The 17,595-nt window shown below is 43.2% G+C and overlaps 1 protein-coding gene across 1 annotated transcript in view; it reads right to left on the bottom strand.

Annotated features, from left to right (window-relative positions):
* LOC144784068 (uncharacterized) overlaps positions 1-17,595 on the bottom strand; it is a 1,315,621-nt gene that overhangs the window by 666,804 nt on the left and 631,222 nt on the right. The window contains exons 26-27 of the mRNA XM_078662758.1: positions 11,469-11,602; positions 3,253-3,411 (exon numbers count right to left, since the gene is read on the bottom strand). Of these exons, the coding sequence (XP_078518884.1) occupies positions 3,253-3,411; positions 11,469-11,602 (293 nt within the window). The remainder of the gene's footprint in view (positions 1-3,252; positions 3,412-11,468; positions 11,603-17,595) is intronic.

Genomic DNA, 17,595 nt, shown 5'->3' with positions numbered 1-17,595 from the left:
TGTAAATGTATTAATTGGCAGTAATAATTAATTAATTGGTAATTTAATAATATATGTTAATTATTTCAAATTTAATTGGTAATTAATTTAATTTAATTTATTAATTGCTAATTATGTAAATTAAAATAATGTATTTCCTGTAGCGGGTTGTGGGTTTATAGGGGAATAGGGTGGGAAGTAATTTAATTATTATTTATAAAATATGTAAATGTATTAATTGGTAGTAATATTTAATTAATTGGTAATTATATATTATTTGGTAATTATTTAAAATTTAATTGGTAATTAATTTAATTTAATTTATTAATTGCTAATTATGTAAATTAAAATAATGTATTTCCTGTAGCGGGTTGTGGGTTTATAGGGGAATAGGGTGGGAATTAATTTAATTATTATTTATTAAATATGTAAATGTATTAATTGGTAGTAATATTTAATTAATTGGTAATTAAATAATATTTGTTAATTATTTAAAATGTAATTGGTAATTAATTTAATTTAATTGATTCATTGCTAATTATGTTAAATTAAAGGGGTATTTTTAGGGTTCAGGGTCAGTTTTTGGGTATAGGGGTATTTTTAGGGTTCAGGGTCAGTTTTTAGTTTTTGGGTAAAGGGGTATTTTTAGGGTTCAGGGTCAGTTTTTAGTTTTTGGGTAAAGGGGTATTTTTAGGGTTCAGGGTCAGTTTTTAGTTTTTGGGTAAAGGGGTATTTTTAGGGTTCATGGTCAGTTTTTAGTTTTTGGGTAAAGGGGTATTTTTAGGGTTCAGGGTCAGTTTTTAGTTTTTGGGTAAAGGGGTATTTTTAGGGTTCAGGGTCAGTTTTGGGTTTTTGGGTAAAGGGGTATTTTTAGGGTTCAGGGTCAGTTTTTGGTTTTTGGGTAAAGGGGTATTTTTAGGGTTCAGGGTCAGTTTTTAGTTTTTGGGTAAAGGGGTATTTTTAGGGTTCAGGGTCAGTTTTTAGTTTTTGGGTAAAGGGGTATTTTTAGGGTTCAGGGTCAGTTTTGGGTTTTTGGGTAAAGGGTTTTTTTAGGGTTCAGGGTCAGTTTTGGGGTTTTGGGGTACAGTGTAAAAATAAAGTAAAATTAAATTTACATTAATTTAATTTAATGAAATGAAATGAAATTAAATTATATTTAAATAATTTTAAATAATTTAAATTAAAAAAATTATTATATACTTACCAATACTTACGTTGTAATGGTAGTGCGTTGTAAAAGTTGCGTTGTAACGTCATATATCCACTGTTGCACTCTTTGCAGTGGGAATAGTAATTTTTACTCTTTTGTATTTGTACGTTAATAATATTGGCTATTATTTAATTAAATTTTGTTACTATATATTTATATGTTTTAAGAAATATGATTAAAAAAATTATTTTTTTACTTTCATTAATTATTTAATTATTAAAAGTTATTTTAAGTATTGTTAATTATATTTTAGTAATTAATGTTTTATATTAATGTAATTAAACATTGTTTTTATTAAAGTCGATATTTTTTACAACTATATTATTGTAAACGATATTTTGTACTCGATAATTTTGTACTTACCTGTTTGTACATACAAACTCGATATTTTGGTTGTAGATATTTTTTCCTCGATATTTTGGGTAGTCGATATTTTGGCAGTCGATATTATTTCAGTGATCCGATGTAACTATGTAACAATTTTCTGAAACAATGTCCTGTCTCATGTAAAGCGCTCCGATACCTCCGGGTCTAGCCAGCGCTATATAAAACTTTTCAAATAAATAAAGAATTACAGTGTCTAGGGGGTTCCAATGTTGTACTTCCTATCACGGTTACTCATAGGCATTGCTAGCAATTGAGAGAGTGAGATAACTCCACTGGCTAAACACTTCTGTGACCTTCCTGTCGACGTCACAATAGTCGATTGATTGCACTTCCGGGCCACTGGCTACTTACAAAGGAATACTGCAGTAATGAAAGAAATAACAGCAGGTATCACCCAGGTTAAGCAAGAGAGTTCCTGCACAGACTCCTGAGATGTTTCCACAACTTCTTGTAAGACTATGCTGCCACTTTTCAGTCTTTGCTAGCACTATGATGCACACAATTTCCTGCATGTGTCAGGCACTCTAGCATGTTCGCATGCCACACTACAACCTCCAAGGCAAACAGAACATCTGTTGCTTGGAGGATATTGGTCTATTGTACTTTCCTCTGTCGAGAACAAATCCCATCACTCAACAGTCACAAAGCTCCAATCTGAACCTGGAATCAAGATCTGATAGTGTCAAACAAATTCCGGAGCCCAGCACCAGCAACGACTGGCACAAATTTAGCACTGGGGCAGATTTATCAACAATTTGTGCAGATACAAAGTCACAAAGGGAGATGTAAACAGGTGCAAAGTGTTAATGAACTCTTTTTTCCAGCACAAAACTTTATTTGCACTGGAAAGTATCTTGTTGTGATGTAACACAACTAGCACTTTACGCTACTTTACAGAGTTGGCATCCCATGAGTGGTACATGGGCATTCCTACATTACCACCTAACTATTAAGTAGGGGAAATCTTTTAATTTCTCCAAACGTTTCAAAAATTCCATACGTGTGGCACTGTATAGCACATATCCATTGAAAGGTTTGCTTCGAAAACGAACCCTATGCTAGACATCAAACACACACACATTTGCACTATGGCCTGCGTGTGGCGCTAAGTAGCCTAATTGTGCGCCAGTGCGAGGGAAGAGAGTAGCAGTGCCATATTTTAGCAGGTATGGCACTGCCCGGCTCCTGCAAACCAGCATCACAACTTTGGTTGCTGCACAGCACTGTGCCAGAAATTAGTAAATGTGCCCTTGCATCTTCCAAGTTAGCTCATACCCACAAGATGCATCAAAGAAGGAATGACATGTATGGGTAAAATATTGATTTAGAAGAAAAAATGAACAAAAATTGAATAATTGGAATTTTGTTTAGATTGCTCAACCCTACACATCACAGTGAGTGTGCCCAAGGACTAGGACTCCTGGCTTAAGCCACGATCATTAATACTGTGCTGCAATGCACAACTTACAGGCAAACGCCCAAATTTAAGTGAATGATCCAAAAGTCACAGCTTGCGCACGTGCTTAGCACTAAATCAGGCTTTGCGCATGTACCGCCTTTTATGTATAGTTTGTGAATCGGACCCTTGGCACTTTGACGCTCACTCTCCCATTGCAGTGTTTTATTACCCACGCAGCCTGCGCTCTGTATCTGCATTAAAAGTCTGCTGCTGTTACCTCCATGATGTAGTTGGCTAGGATCGAAGTTGAGTCATTTCTGAAGGTCTGGCTGATCAATAGTTTTCTCCTGTTATTGATTTCATCCCAGTGCTTCCCATAGCTCACCTCCAGCTGGGAGTGGAGATGGGAAACGTTCTCGGCATGCTTCAGCAGCACCTGCGGAGAAGAGCACATCCTTCTGTACTGTGTGACCTTGTCTCCCCCTGGTGTCCAGCAGAGGGCGCACCACTGGCAGCAGACATGTAAAAAAGTATTTGGAGCCCGTGTCCTCCAACATTATCACAAGGTAAAGGAAAACATGTACATGTTTTATTCATTTTAGTCTTTTAAGTTTAACAATGTTGCTAAAGATAAGATTGAAAACATGAGAAGGCAGGCCTGGAATATCTACTATATAAGAATGAGATAATTAGGTGAGGGAATATATGTACTTTGTATTTAAAAGGTGGGAGCGAGAAAACGAGAAAGAGAGCGAGGCTCAGAATGAGAAAAAGAGTGAAAGAAGAAAAGAGAGAGGGAGGGAACAATAGCATAAAGAACATATGGCTGGATGTACAATTTAATGAACGCAAAGTCCTAGTCTCAATTTACGAACAGTAATTTTGTGACCAGTAACGAATTTTACAAACTGAACAGTGTGCCAATAGGTTGGTTTGTGAATTTCCAATTCGGAATTGGTTGTAATCTGATCTACCTCATGAATGTTAATAATGTAGATCAAAAATTGTAACTCACTCCAAATGGTGGCTTGCTAGAGTTGCCAACCCACCTCATCAGTGATCATTTTTCGATAAACTTTTTTTTTTAAGCAGTTTTCCATCAAACAAATGGTGCTGCATTAAAAAAAAAGTGTAATATCTTTTTTAGGTTTGTTCAAAAGTAGGCAGCCGTCTATTCCCCGAGAAATCTTTTGTTTTGTTATCATTCACAGATGGGAAGGGGTTCCAAGAGGGAGTATCACTCCAGCTGAAAGAAGGCAGCTTTCCAAAAGTTTTGTACCCAGATTTCGGTCCCAAAACATTGATAGATTGCATACCGAATCGGTATTCGGAAGAGACCCCTAGCACACCTTTTCCAACTACCAAATCATAATGGGGTCGCAATCCTATTTTAGTAGTTGATAAAATGGGATCACTACATTTAAAAATGCATTTTTATGATTGCGAAAAATGCTTTGTACCTCTGGCCCATAGACAGCTACTGAGAGATTGGTAGAATAATTGAAAGGTAATATTGAAGAAAAGTTGAAATAATGAGATAGAGACAGAGGGCATGATTCACAAAGGTAAGCTTACCCTTTTGTGTAAGTTTACTACTTTTTGGAAGTCACAAACTACGAGTCTAATTTTGCAAATAGTAATTTTATGACTACAGAGACTCCACACTTGTGGCGGAGACTCCACACATAAAAAGATAGTCTGTCCTATCTTTTTATCTGTGGAGTTCCATGCCCTGATTGCAGTCTCTGCAGCTGTAAAATTACCTTTAGTAAAATTAAACTTGTAGTTTGTGAATACTGAAAAAAATAGTACATTTACACAAACGTGTAAGTTTACCTTTGTGAATCAGGACCAGAAAATATGAGATAGGGAGAAATGGAAAATAATGAGAAAGAAAAATACAGAAAGTAGGGAGAGATAATGAGAAAATTAAGGCAGAAAAATGAGGAAGAAGGGAGAGAGAAAAGAGAGGCAGGTTAAGAGACATAGACAAGGTAACGAAGGAGTGAAAGAAAGAGACAGGAAGAAACACATAGCAAGAGAACGAGGGAAAACAACGTATGAAAAGAGGAGACAGAAAAGAAGAGAAAGCGAGTGAGAGAGGAAGAGCGAGCGAGAGGGTGAGGGAGAAAGTGAAACAGAGAAGGTGAGAGACAAGGTGAGAGTGACTCACAGGAGAAGCCCTTCATTTAATGTAGAGGTCAAAAGTGTTTGACTTGTAGTTCCTCATAATCGGCTTGACCTCAGCACAGGTGAAGGTGGCATTAGAGACCAGCGTGTGGTCTCAAAAATAGAAATATCTGATTTTAAATTCAATGCTTATGAAGTATGACTGAATGCTGCATTGTAAAATGGAGAAAACCAAGGGGGGTTTCGTCCAAACAATGCCAGGTAGGACGATTGGATACAGTTACAAAAGAAGAAAACCTGGCTGTCAATTTTACATGCTGCTATTTATTTAAGCAGACGGAAGCTTAGACCAATAGGTTCTTAAGCACTTTGTGTCTTAATCACAATATTTTATCACATTATACATTTTCATAGAACATTTTCTTCATGTCAGAGTCAAATACACTTCTATTACACGACTGTAGTACTTTGAAAGCGCATACAAAATGGACAAAATAAACATGTGCGATCATAAATCATATGAAAATTAATAAACAAAATACAAAATTACTCCAGCAAAAAGTTAGTACAAATGAAAATGAAGCTGTTCCTTAAGGCCCTAAGACTTGGCAAAATTTAGGAATCTGCCGCTACAAGGGATATATACTACATATTTACGTAAGTATGGTAATTAAATACATACACAAGAAAGGCCCCCTTCCGTTTGAGGTAACTCATTTTTATTAATTTTAATCTGCATGTTACACCATTCTTCAGCCCTGACAAAAATCCCATGATTTCTATTCGGGACTGGAAACGCGTCAGCATTTCCTTACTCATTTGGCTACAAAGGGCATCAAGAGAGGCTTTTTACCTCTATAGGGGGTCTCAAGTTCAACATGTACCCCATAGAGTAGCATATATCCCTTGTAGCGACAGATTCCTGAATGTTGGCAAGTGATAGGGCCTTAAGGAACTGCTTTATTTTCATTTGTACTAACTATTTGCTGGTGTAATTTTGCATTTTGTTTATTAATTTTCATAAGATTTATGATCACACATGTTTATTTTGTACATTATTTTTTATGCACTTTCAAAGTACTACAGTCGTTCTGTAATATAAGTGTATTTGACTCTGACATGAAGAAAATGTTCTATGAAAATGTACAATATGATAAAATATTGTGATTAAGACACAAAGTGCTTAAGAACCTATTGGTCTAAGCTTTCGTCTGCTTAAATAAATAGCAGCATGTAAAATTGACAGCCAGATTTTCTTCTTTTGTAACTGCATTGTAAAATGGAAGCAGTGTCCGGATTGTCAGAAGGAGCATTCAAAACAGATTCGTAACACGTTTTAAAAAGTTGCCAGTAATTCTCTTTCCCTACAGCAAATATAGTTAAAAATACTTCTTATTTACAAAAATTAAGTTTAACCTGATTCCACAAATAATGGTCCTATTGCTTAAAATGTCCGCAGTGGTAAAACTATAGAACAGAAAGTGGTTAATTACACACAGACTGCACGTGCAAAGCATACAATGTAATTGATACAACATTTAGAAAATATACATGTTTACAGAAACAAAAAAGAAAAGCAAAGTATAAGTATTAATTTACAATCCTAACCATAACTAAAGGCTTTTAATTATACGCAAAAGTTCACAAGGCATCTAGACACTAACCCAGTACAAAAATAAGGATCAAAGAAAAATAGCCTGCATAATATTTAATTAATCCACTTGGATACAAAGCTATGTTAAGACCAGGTGATCAGTCTTCTCCAAAAGATTGCAGCTGCCTTCTTCTAGCAGAAAGATGTGATTAACAGCAAATTAAGGAAACTTCTTTGGAAGATCTGCAAACTATCTTCTGAATTTATGCTGTTAATTACTGTTAAAGTGATTGAAATTTTCCAAGCCAGAAAAAATGAGGAAGAGCATTTTCAGAATTGAAGAATGAATAATCATTTTGTGCTTGTTAACAAAGCAGGGGTGCGTACATAAAAAGAGCCATAGTCGATATATAAATGCTCATTCACTTCCCTGCATGAATGCTACTTTTTGATACAGTTCTTATCAAGCCAACTTTAATGGAGGGGCCATTAGAAAAAAGAAGGAGTCGAAACACTACTGTGAGGATCAAAAGATTTAACATCCAGTGTAACCGGGTAATAAAAAAGCAGTTTTTTAAGGTGGCAGCTGAAAGCTCTATCAAATCAGCGTATAGCTCAGCCACTGTATGTGCAGATAACAGCGGTGGGGCAGTGGGGCTGGGTAAGGCAGATTTCGAGGGACGATGTTCTCTCCCATGGCGAGGAGAGCATTTACCAGTTTTCACTACTTATTACCGCCAGGCTTTCCCTGGCAGTGACAGTGGAAAATTGACCACTAATTCTGCCAATCCATTTAGATGGGCAGAATTATAGGTCTGACTGTAATGGCGCTTAGTGCACAGGGCTGTCAGTGGGGTTCATTCGCGGTGGAGACAGAGTAGTCTCCACCATGATTGAAACTACGGTCCTCTCATTTTTATTAAATTTGGCAGGCAGACCTTTATCTTGGCGACATGTATAATAAGTCGTTGCTGCAATGGAGTATAGATACAGCTAAGATATAAATCAGGACATAAGTTCATTCATCTAATTTAGGGGGTCATTAGGATGGCGGGCGGATTGCCCCAGCCAGGCTGGCGGTAGCCACCGCCGGCCTGTCGGGGGCAATCCGCCCGCCATCCTCAGCCAAATGCCCCCCGCCATATTAGTATGGCGGGGGGGACTGCGGCGGATGGAAAGACCGTCCGCCGCTTTTCCGCCCCAGTCGCGAAAAAGGTTTAATATGGTAGCGGTGTCTATCAGACACCGCCAGCCATATTACAATGGGCAAGAACAGATGCCTTTCCGTGGCGGTATCGGCATGCGGTCCTCACTTCGGGGGCCCTCTGCAGGCCCCCGAAGTGAAGGCAAGGTGGGGGGTGCACATGGGGTGTACCTGTGGTACCCCCCAGCATTTGGATATACAATGCGGTAGGCATTCGAGGTGCCTGGCGCTTTGTGTATGCAAATGCATACATGCATTTATAGCATTATGGCGGGCGGTGCTGAGAGCACCGCCCGCCACAATGTTATAAATGCAGGATGCGCCGGCCACTGTGGCGGGCGCATCCTAATACCCCCCACAGGACCCCCGCCCTTATGGCGGGCGGTCCCGAATTCCGATAGGATGGCGGGCGGACTCCTAATGACCCCCTTAGTCCTTTGCCTATCACTAACTACTATTGCATTGACTTATCCTTCCTTAATTAAAATGAAACAAGATAGATGCAGAATTGTCAACATTTCTGTTACGTTGCAGGACATTTAAAAAAGACAAATGGGAGGAATCCAATTTTCCCTGTGCAATTTGAAGATTTTATACCTGTCTTTACTCTCTATCATTGTTTACTTTAAGTGAGGGCTGATGCCAGTATTTGTTTTGTCACGCCTCAGAGTCTCACGAGGTGTATGCCATGCACATTTAAATGTTTTTTTTTACCAATCTCTTAGGGCACCCTTGTTCCAAAAGTTTCCAACACAGAGTATCAGCATTCTCAAAATATTCGTCCTTTCATGTTCAGTTTCTTCGAATATGAAGAAATTGGCCATGTCGTAAGTTTTTTTTTAGGGAGCGTAGGTGTGCGATAGGGAAATGTAGAAGGGTTTTACGATCATTTGGTTTGATGCAGAGGCTGACACTAAGATGGCCTTCTGTGTTCTTTACCCATAGGTCTAAACAATTATTGCTTTAGAATGCATCTTGAACTTAAGGTCATATGTGCGCTGGATAATCCATATGTGAAGTAATTAAGTTAGCGGTCCAAAATGACCTAGTCTTTGCTTCTCACTCATCTCACATCATTAGGACACTTTGAGATAATGTAGTAAATCCATGAATACCTGAAGCTAGTGAGACCTTTACTGCAGAGGTGAGCCCACTCACATTGGAATGAGTCCCCATGAGTGAGGAGTGGGCACTATGATGAGGCATGCCACCTTTAAGTGAGTGAGGGTTCAGCATCCTTAAATAGATGCGCTTAGGAGGATGGCCAAAGCTTGACCCAGTAGGAACCACAGGGAAAATCAAGAGAAAAATCTCCACACAAGAATCATACGGTTTGCATGTTTTTACTTAGAGTACCGTTTATTGATTATATTTTATATGTACATGTGCACACAAAAGAGAAAGATGCAATCGGGGAGGGGTGTGCACACCTGTGCCTCACTTTTCCCTTGGAATGGAAGTAAGGGGGCGCCACAGAGCAGAAGTGGGGCACCACCTACCTGTGAATACAGGCCATCTGTATCTGTAGAGACAGACTGGATATTGCAAAAGAGGCATCTGTAATGCAAAAAGGCTTCTACTGCAGGGCCAACATCACTATGTGGTGTTAATTCAGGGGCCTCACACTTGAACTGCTTCAGCTGTTACCATATTCTCTGTTACTTAATTGCCTATTCATGTGAAAGTAAGAAGCAGATCCAGGTGGGAGTGGTATGTATTGTAAGCGAGGAAAAATATATTTGCTATAAAGAAACCTTTATAGGATCGTCTTCTAACCCTTCATTTGTTTGAAAACACTGTTCGGTGATAGGTAGAAGTGCACATATGAATTGATGAAACTTTAGCTCTGCGATGAGGGAATTAATTTGTGCACAGTGAGATGTATTAATTGCTTTATCCTAATTTGACATCACTTAGTTCAATAATTGCTGTGACACTACTACTTGGAGTGGCCCACCGCAACCAACCACTTACAAAAAATCATAAACAATGTGAACCAAGGAGTGTCAAAATAAACAACTAATTTTTAGCACAATTTCAGCTATTCATTTGAAGAAAAAGAATTCTCAGCAGGCTTGCTTCATGATTTCATCCAACAGTCTTTTTTATTTTCTTTGCTTCAAAACATCCACTTGCATTGAAGAATCAATTTTCAGTCATTCATAGATATTTTCAAAGGCAAAAATTATTTTCCAATTGCTACAGCCTACGCGTTTCGTCCCCTCAGGGACATCATCAGGGCTGAAATTGTGCTAAAAATGTGTTGTTTATTTTGACACTCCTTGGTTCACATTGTTTACACATATGAAATGAATCAATCACAAGCTAGAGATATGTATGGTGATTTGTGGACCTGGGTCCGTATTCCAATAAGTGCACCAGGGGCACCACAGGCGGTAGTGCCCGGTTTGTGCGCCCCTGTGGCATTTTGGTATTACAGAAGGTGGCGCAGAAGGTTATGCCTCCCCTTCAGCAATACCAATAGCGCTGGCGCACTTAAAGTGCATGCCCTATGCAAATGAGGGAATTCCTATGCCTCTGCACCCACTCCATATTCCACTTTAGGGCGCAGAGGCAACAAAGCTCACAGGGGTGCACTCATAGTGAGTGCGCCACCTGCTAGGTGGCGAACTGTGAGTGCGCCCCCTGAGAGCAGCCCTCTGGACGGGAGTAAGAAGGGCCTATGTCCCCCCAGACATCCTCTTTAAAAGTGCAGCAAGTTGCTGACTGTACAGTCAAAAAACTGAGCGGCTGCAGCTCTGTGTTTTCACATGAATGCGCTACCCTGGGGGCAGCATGAGTTTGCGGCTGCCCTGGGGGCAGCGCATACATCGTAATAGGGTGCATTGTCATTGTTTGCGCCTGGCACACCTTTTAAAAGGTGCACCCAACGCAAATAATGACAATGCGTGATTCAGCCCCTGGTAAACAGCAATGAGATAATCTCAATAGCCTGCAGGCAAACTTCAGGTCAATGTGAAAATATAGCAACTAGCAGAAAGGTAGTTTCTAGTCTTTCTTTGGTAAAACCTAATGTGGATAGTATCTCAAAGTCCACAGCTCCAGGTAAATTTGACATCCTCTGTACCATAGCAAGATATTGCAAGAGAGCTGAGTAAACCATTTGTTAACCTATTCACACCTCAAAGCCTCATACCTTATGAATTAGATGGAAACGGATGTATGACGGTACAAGGTGGTATAAAACACAGCAGACCATCACAACGCTGGTTTTACAACGCAAGTCGTTACCATGACTTGCGCTGTAGGGTCCTGGACTTAGGAATAGTAAGATTTACTATTCCAACACCAGCCTACGTACAGTAGGGAAGGTGCTGGAATAGTAAATCTACTATTCCTTAGCCTAGAGCGCCCGCCAGCGCAAGTCGTGGTAACGACTTGCGTTGTGAAACCTGCGTTGTAATGGCACTGCGGTGTCATTACCGCGTTGTAAAGGATGATCCCCGATGGAAACATGCAATGAATACACAGCAGTAAGAGAGAGAGGCAATAGTTTAAACATAGTGACGTAGGTATTTTAGCATGCATAGTTTCAAAGGCTCACCTTATGACTAAAAAATGGAAGCTGAGTGCAGTGAAGCTCATGCTCACACTCAAACATATAGTGCTGATCGGGGTTCGTTTCCAATTTGATCTTCTGCACAGTTGAACATTCATGCCGTAGATTCTTTGCATCACCTGTGCAATGTGGGAGGAAAGAAAACAAATTCTCATTATTAATAACTAGTGAGGTTGGTCACAAGAATGCAGGAAATTGTAATTACTATTGATTTAGAAATAGTTATTTATAAAGCCTGAACCTCTTCACCTAAACAATCAATTCTTGTGAGTGTTTTTAACTGTAAAGTTTTGAAATTTAGATAATGGTGATGTTATAATTGAAATCCAGGCATTGGAAAATAACACTATCAAATTTCAAGAACCAATTGCTCTGTCAGTCAAGTAACTCTCCTGTTTTGCTGTTACATGAGGGTGGGTTCAGTGTGTTTTACGCAATCAGACTGGACCAATTACCCCGTTCTGATCTTACCCAAAACATCTTCTAATTAAACTAGCTCGCTCTCTAGGCATTCTCTAAGATGACTTATCTGAGGAAAGTGCCTCTTGTCAACTGGTTGATTTTGACTAGGGGTGGGCGGTAAACTCCGCTCCACTGGCGGAGTTCTCAGAGTTTTGCCACCACTCTTAGTTTAGGGCTTAGACTGCCCTTCATCTGGGTGCGTGCCTATGCACAGTCCTACCTTTTCATCAGGACTACAGTTCCGATGGTGCCCTCTCCCTGTCTGTAAAAGTGCAAATAAATGTTCCTTTTTGTGTTTCCCTGATCAGCGCATGTCTACTCCCAACCTCCGGCCTTTTCTCGGTCTTGACAGCTGCCTGCAGTATTCTGTGTGGGCGCAGAAATCCCTGTTCCAGGCTGTACTCCAGGAGATGAGGCAAGGGGTGGCTCAGGGCCAGGCAGCCTCTTACCACTGTGATACTCATGAAACTAATCACAGTGTGCAAGACGGGGAGAGTGGTGCCCTAACATTGGTTGCCCATGGGAGGCGGTATCCGCGGCCAGGGCGACTGACGCTGGAATCTGTGGATCACGGTTCGATCCCCGGCGCCGGCAGCAGATTAGCCCAGCACCATGTGACTCTGGGCAATAGCTTGCTTAATCTTCCCGACGGCCCCCAGCGTCTGGAGACCCTTACGGGTGATTGTTCGCGTTTACAAATGTGGATTAATATTATTATTATTATTACTATTATTCAGGTCTAGTGGTGTGTGCGCTCCCATCCATCCATCCATGCGAGCGGGCAGTTTGTGAATCCCAGGGTGCAGATGGAGGTGATCGCCGGGGCAAGTCTGCAGATCACAGAAAGGGGAAAGCAGCAGCTGACAGCAGAGGCACTGATGGACCAGTAAAGTTGCCAAGCATGGCTCCTGCCTCTTCAGAGTTGTGGCTAAGCAGGTAAAAAATAGAATCTTTATTCACTAATGTATCTATAGTTGCAGTAGTATGAACCAGCAAGAGAGCACCACCAGCTGGCAAAGGTGCACCTTGTGAAGAATGGGGATTGCCCACCACAATCTCAAGTTGCACCTAAAGTGAACACAGCCGATTCAGACATTGGTTTGATTGGGTTCTGTGTGTTTGCGATCAGTAACTTTCAATCAATCAATCAATCAAAGCATTTATATATAGCGCACTACTCACCCAGAGGGTCTCAAGGCGCTGGGGGAGGGGGGTCCGCTACTGCTCGAACAGCCAGGTCTTGAGTCGCTTCCTGAAGGCGAGGTGGTCCTGGGTCAGGCGGAGGTGGGTCGGGAGGGAGTTCCATGTCCTGGCGGCGAGGTAGGAGAAGGACCGTCCCCCTGTGGTGGCTCTTCGGATGCGGGGGACGGCGGCGAGGGCGTGGCCGGTCGATCGAAGCTGGCGTTTGGGAGCGTAGAAGTTGAGGCGGCTGTTGAGGTATCCTGGGCCTTGGTTGTGTAGGGCTTTGTGTGCGTGGGTGAGGAGTCGGAAGGTGATTCTCTTGTTGACCGGGAGCCAGTGCAGGTCTCTCAGGTGTCCGGAGATTTGGCTGCGACGGGGGATGTCCAGGAAGAGGCGAGCTGAGGCGTTCTGGATCCGCTGGAGTCTCTTCTGGAGTTTGGCGGTGGTTCCGGCGTAGAGGGAGTTGCCGTAGTCCAGACGGCTGGTGACGAGGGCCTGGGTGACCGTCTTCCTGGTCTCGGTGGGGATCCACCGGAAGATGTTACGTAGCATGCGCAGGATGTTGAAGCACGACGAGGAGACGGCGTTGACCTGTCTGGTCATGGAGAGGGAGGAGTCCAGGATGAAGCCCAGGTTGCGTGCGTGGTCTGTTGGTTTGGGTGCGCTGCCTAGGGCGGGGGGCCACCAGGAGTCGTCCCAGGCGGAGGGTGAGGATCCCAGGATGAGGACTTCCGTCTTGTCCGAGTTCAGTTTCAGGCGGCTGTTCTTCATCCATTCGGATACCTCCTTCATCCCTTCGTGAAGGTTGGCTCTGGCGGTGGCGGGGTCGTTGGTGAGGGAGAGAATCAGCTGGGTGTCGTCGGCGTAGGAGATGATGTTGAGGTTGTGCTGGCGTGCGATGTCTGCGAGGGGGCTCATGTAGACGTTGAAGAGGGTTGGACTGAGCGAGGAGCCTTGAGGAACGCCATAGATGACTTCGGTGGCTTCAGATCTGAACGGGGGGAGGCGGACTCTCTGTGTCCTTCTGGCGAGGAAGGAGATGATCCACTCCAGTGCCTTCTCCTGGATTCCGACGCTGCTGAGTCGCTGCACTAGTGTACGGTGGCAGACAGTGTCGAAGGCCGCGGAGAGGTCTAGGAGGATGAGGGCTGCTGTTTCTCCATTGTCAAGCAGTGCTCGGATGTCATCGGTGGCTGCGATCAGGGCGGTCTCGGTGCTGTGGTTGGCCCGGAAGCCGGACTGCGAGAGGTCGAGGGATCCGTTCGTCTCGAGGAAGGCGGCCAGCTGCTTGTTGACGGTCTTCTCGATGACTTTAGCAGGAAACGGGAGCAGCGAGATGGGGCGGTAGTTCTTGAGGTCGGTGAGGTCGGCTGATGGTTTCTTTAGTAGAGCGCTGAGTTCGGCGTGCTTCCAGCTCTCCGGGAAGGTAGCGGTGTCGAAGAAGGTGTTGATGATGTCCCGCAGGTGGGGTGGGATGACAGCGTCGGCCTTGTTGAAGACGTGGTGAGGGCAGGGGTCGGTAGGAGATCCGGAGTGGATGGAGTTCATCGTGCGGACGGTGTCTTCGGTGCTGATCGGGGTCCAGGCGCGGAGGGTGGTGGTGGGGGGCGGTGGTTCGGTCGTGGCATGTGTCGGTTGCGTGCTGAAGCTGTTGTGTATGTCCGCGATCTTGTTGTGGAAGTAGGAGGCGAGGGAGTTGCAGAGGTCTTGCGAAGGGGTGATGTCGTTGTTTCCGGCGTTAGGGTTGGAGAGCTCTTTAACGATGTTGAAGAGTTCCTTGCTGTTGTGTGCGTTGTTGTCCAGTCGTTCCTTGAATGCGGTTTTCTTGGTGGCGTGAATGAGTTGGTGGTGTTTTCGGGTGGCGCGCTTGAGGGCAGTCATGTTGTCCGGTGTTGGGTCTCTGCGTCTTCCGGCCATGCTAATACACCATCATCCTTGGTATAATCCATCCAATTATCCTGACTTTCCTAACTTTCTGACTCTTGCTTGTATTTCCCGTCAATCACGAGGGTCCATACCTCTCGCTTTTTTTCATCTGTCTGCATTACACTTACCATCGCCCTCAGCTCTCCTCTGCTATGCTCATACCCTCTCTGTGGTCTGCTCTTAAACTGTCCTTCCTTCTTTCTCCCACTCTCCTGTGTGCACTCCGCTTCCGGTCCACTTTAGCCATTTGGATACACTCTGCTTCCCTGTTTCCTCAGTACTCTTTATTCCACTTTATACTTCCTTAATGTCATGGGTGGCCAGATTCAGATTTATTAATAAAGTGCATAGTGTACCTAGAGAGGGTAGCTGAGCATGAACTAGTGGGAGATATTGCTTTGCTCTTACTCTTTAGCGATTATTGTGACAGCTTACCTTTAGGTTGAGGCATAGGCGTTAAACCTCTCAATAGCATCAAGCCCTCCTAAAATAATCCAACGGTAAGCTTGGGGCGTAGCAGCCAATAGTGCAGCAGGTGAAGTGGCACCAAGGTCCATAGTTTGAGGGGGGCCTCTGCATCACTATTATGGCTGTAATTTGCTACTCAATTTGTGGTAGGTAGGCCCATTTATCTTCCTTCCCCTAGAGCTCATACCAGCCCTGCTGCACCGCTGGCTTGACTGTGCAAATTCTGTAGTAAGGGTACCTGGTGTGAGGGGTATCGAGGCATCTCCTGGACGATTCGCTGCATGCCCGATTGCCTTAATCCTCCGCTAATGAACACTGGGGTAATCGGTGTGGGCACTTCGTGTTGTTGTGGGGCATGCTGCACTGGACTATGATCGGGATTCTCGCTACTAGGCCATGAGGGGTATATTTCAAGCTAGTCTGTATGCAGTACACACAATAGCAAAGGGGTTGTGCGTTCTTGAGCTGCATGGTGGCCAGTGGTCCGGGTCGGGGTACAAGTCCAGGCATGTATTGCATCAGGAAGAGTAGCAAGGAGGCAGTAAAGTTGGTGGTGCACACTTCCTTGCCTCCAGGGGCTGAAAAACCCTTGTGAATCATCAATGGTGTGGTACAAGCTCTGCACAGGAGTGGGAGGAGAGTGTGACACACTACACCCCCGAATCACTCCCCTGAGAGCACTCACACGCCGCAATTACAGTGTGTGTAGTTCCATGGAGATAGGACGTGGTGGATTTTGGGAAGGTGTTTCCCAGCAACAGGTTTAACCATCTCAGTGCAGCATATCTCTGCCACCCGAGTCGAGATGTAAAGAAAACATCCAAGTGTACTTGCAAAATACATTTACATCCTGCCACTCAAACCCCCTAACAGTTTCCCATTGCTGGAACATCTTCCCATATGATTCTCTAATTTCTGTCTGCAACCGCCCAAGGCTGGGACACTCAGCAGTAGGGCTTACTGCCCGCGTGTGGAGCACAGCAGAGGGCACGAGAGTGCATGCCACCTTACTCAACCAACACCAAACATGTTCCAACCCTCCTTTTATTTCCTGGGCATGTTCAGCTCAGACTGCTGCAGGGTACAGTTTAACCCTTTCTTGTTCCTTTGAGAGTGTGCATGCACTTTGCAGGTGATGGGGAGGAAGTGGCAAGGGGGCCTTAAATGTATGGTAGAAATAGCTAGTCGGGATAGGAGATGCACACCCCAAAACACTTCAGTTTCTTTGGTAATAACAAAGTGCGTGACCCTTCCACTCTCTCCCATCTAAGGTATTCTTCAGCTCTACCAGCCAGACAAGGCCACGAAGCTTAGGAAGGGAGAGAGACTGAGTATCTTTGAGTCTCTATCCTTGTCTGTGTTGTACGAGACTAGTGGCTGCTGCCTGAATGTGCCTCTGTGGTGTGAGACACTGCGCAAGTCACTGTTAGGGGTGGGCGGAACTCCACAGAATCTCGCAGAGTTTTTATGAAACTCCACAGAATATGCAGAGAAAAACTCCACAAATTCCACCCACCCCTAATTTTGACAAGCAATTTATGCCACTGTTACAGGATTTCTATATAGACAAGGGAACCCGCAAAATGGCTGAGGACCACGGGTGTCAATTATACTTCAAAAAACAATGGTCCTAAGCTAACAATAACATTTCAAGAGGAATAGGATATAGACCATGTTAGGTTGCTATATAGTTCCAATGCCCAGCCGGACAAGGATTTTTATTCATACAATGTTTCAAGAATAAAGCTGTGGATGAACGGACACAAACATCTATAGTGGGGCACAGTCCTGTACCCTACAACGAAGGGAAAGTGCGGGGTAATGGAGTAACAAGTTACACAATTTTAACAAACAACAAATACAGGCAAAGACTGGGAGCAATGGCCACTTGCATTCAGCGAGAAGATACAGCACGTTTAGCCAAAATAGTGGTCACAAGTATTAGACACAATTGTTATTTGTGGCACTAGTTAAGAAGATCGACGTTTCAATCCCAATATCAAATATTAACGGGATCATCCTCAGGACTAGAACATAACATTTGCCTGGTATATGTGATTAACGCCAAGGGTAT

The sequence above is a fragment of the Lissotriton helveticus genome, chromosome 10, assembly GCF_964261635.1.
Source record: "Lissotriton helveticus chromosome 10, aLisHel1.1, whole genome shotgun sequence".
Classification (NCBI taxonomy): domain Eukaryota; kingdom Metazoa; phylum Chordata; class Amphibia; order Caudata; family Salamandridae; genus Lissotriton; species Lissotriton helveticus.
This window is presented reverse-complemented; position numbering and strand designations above follow the sequence as displayed.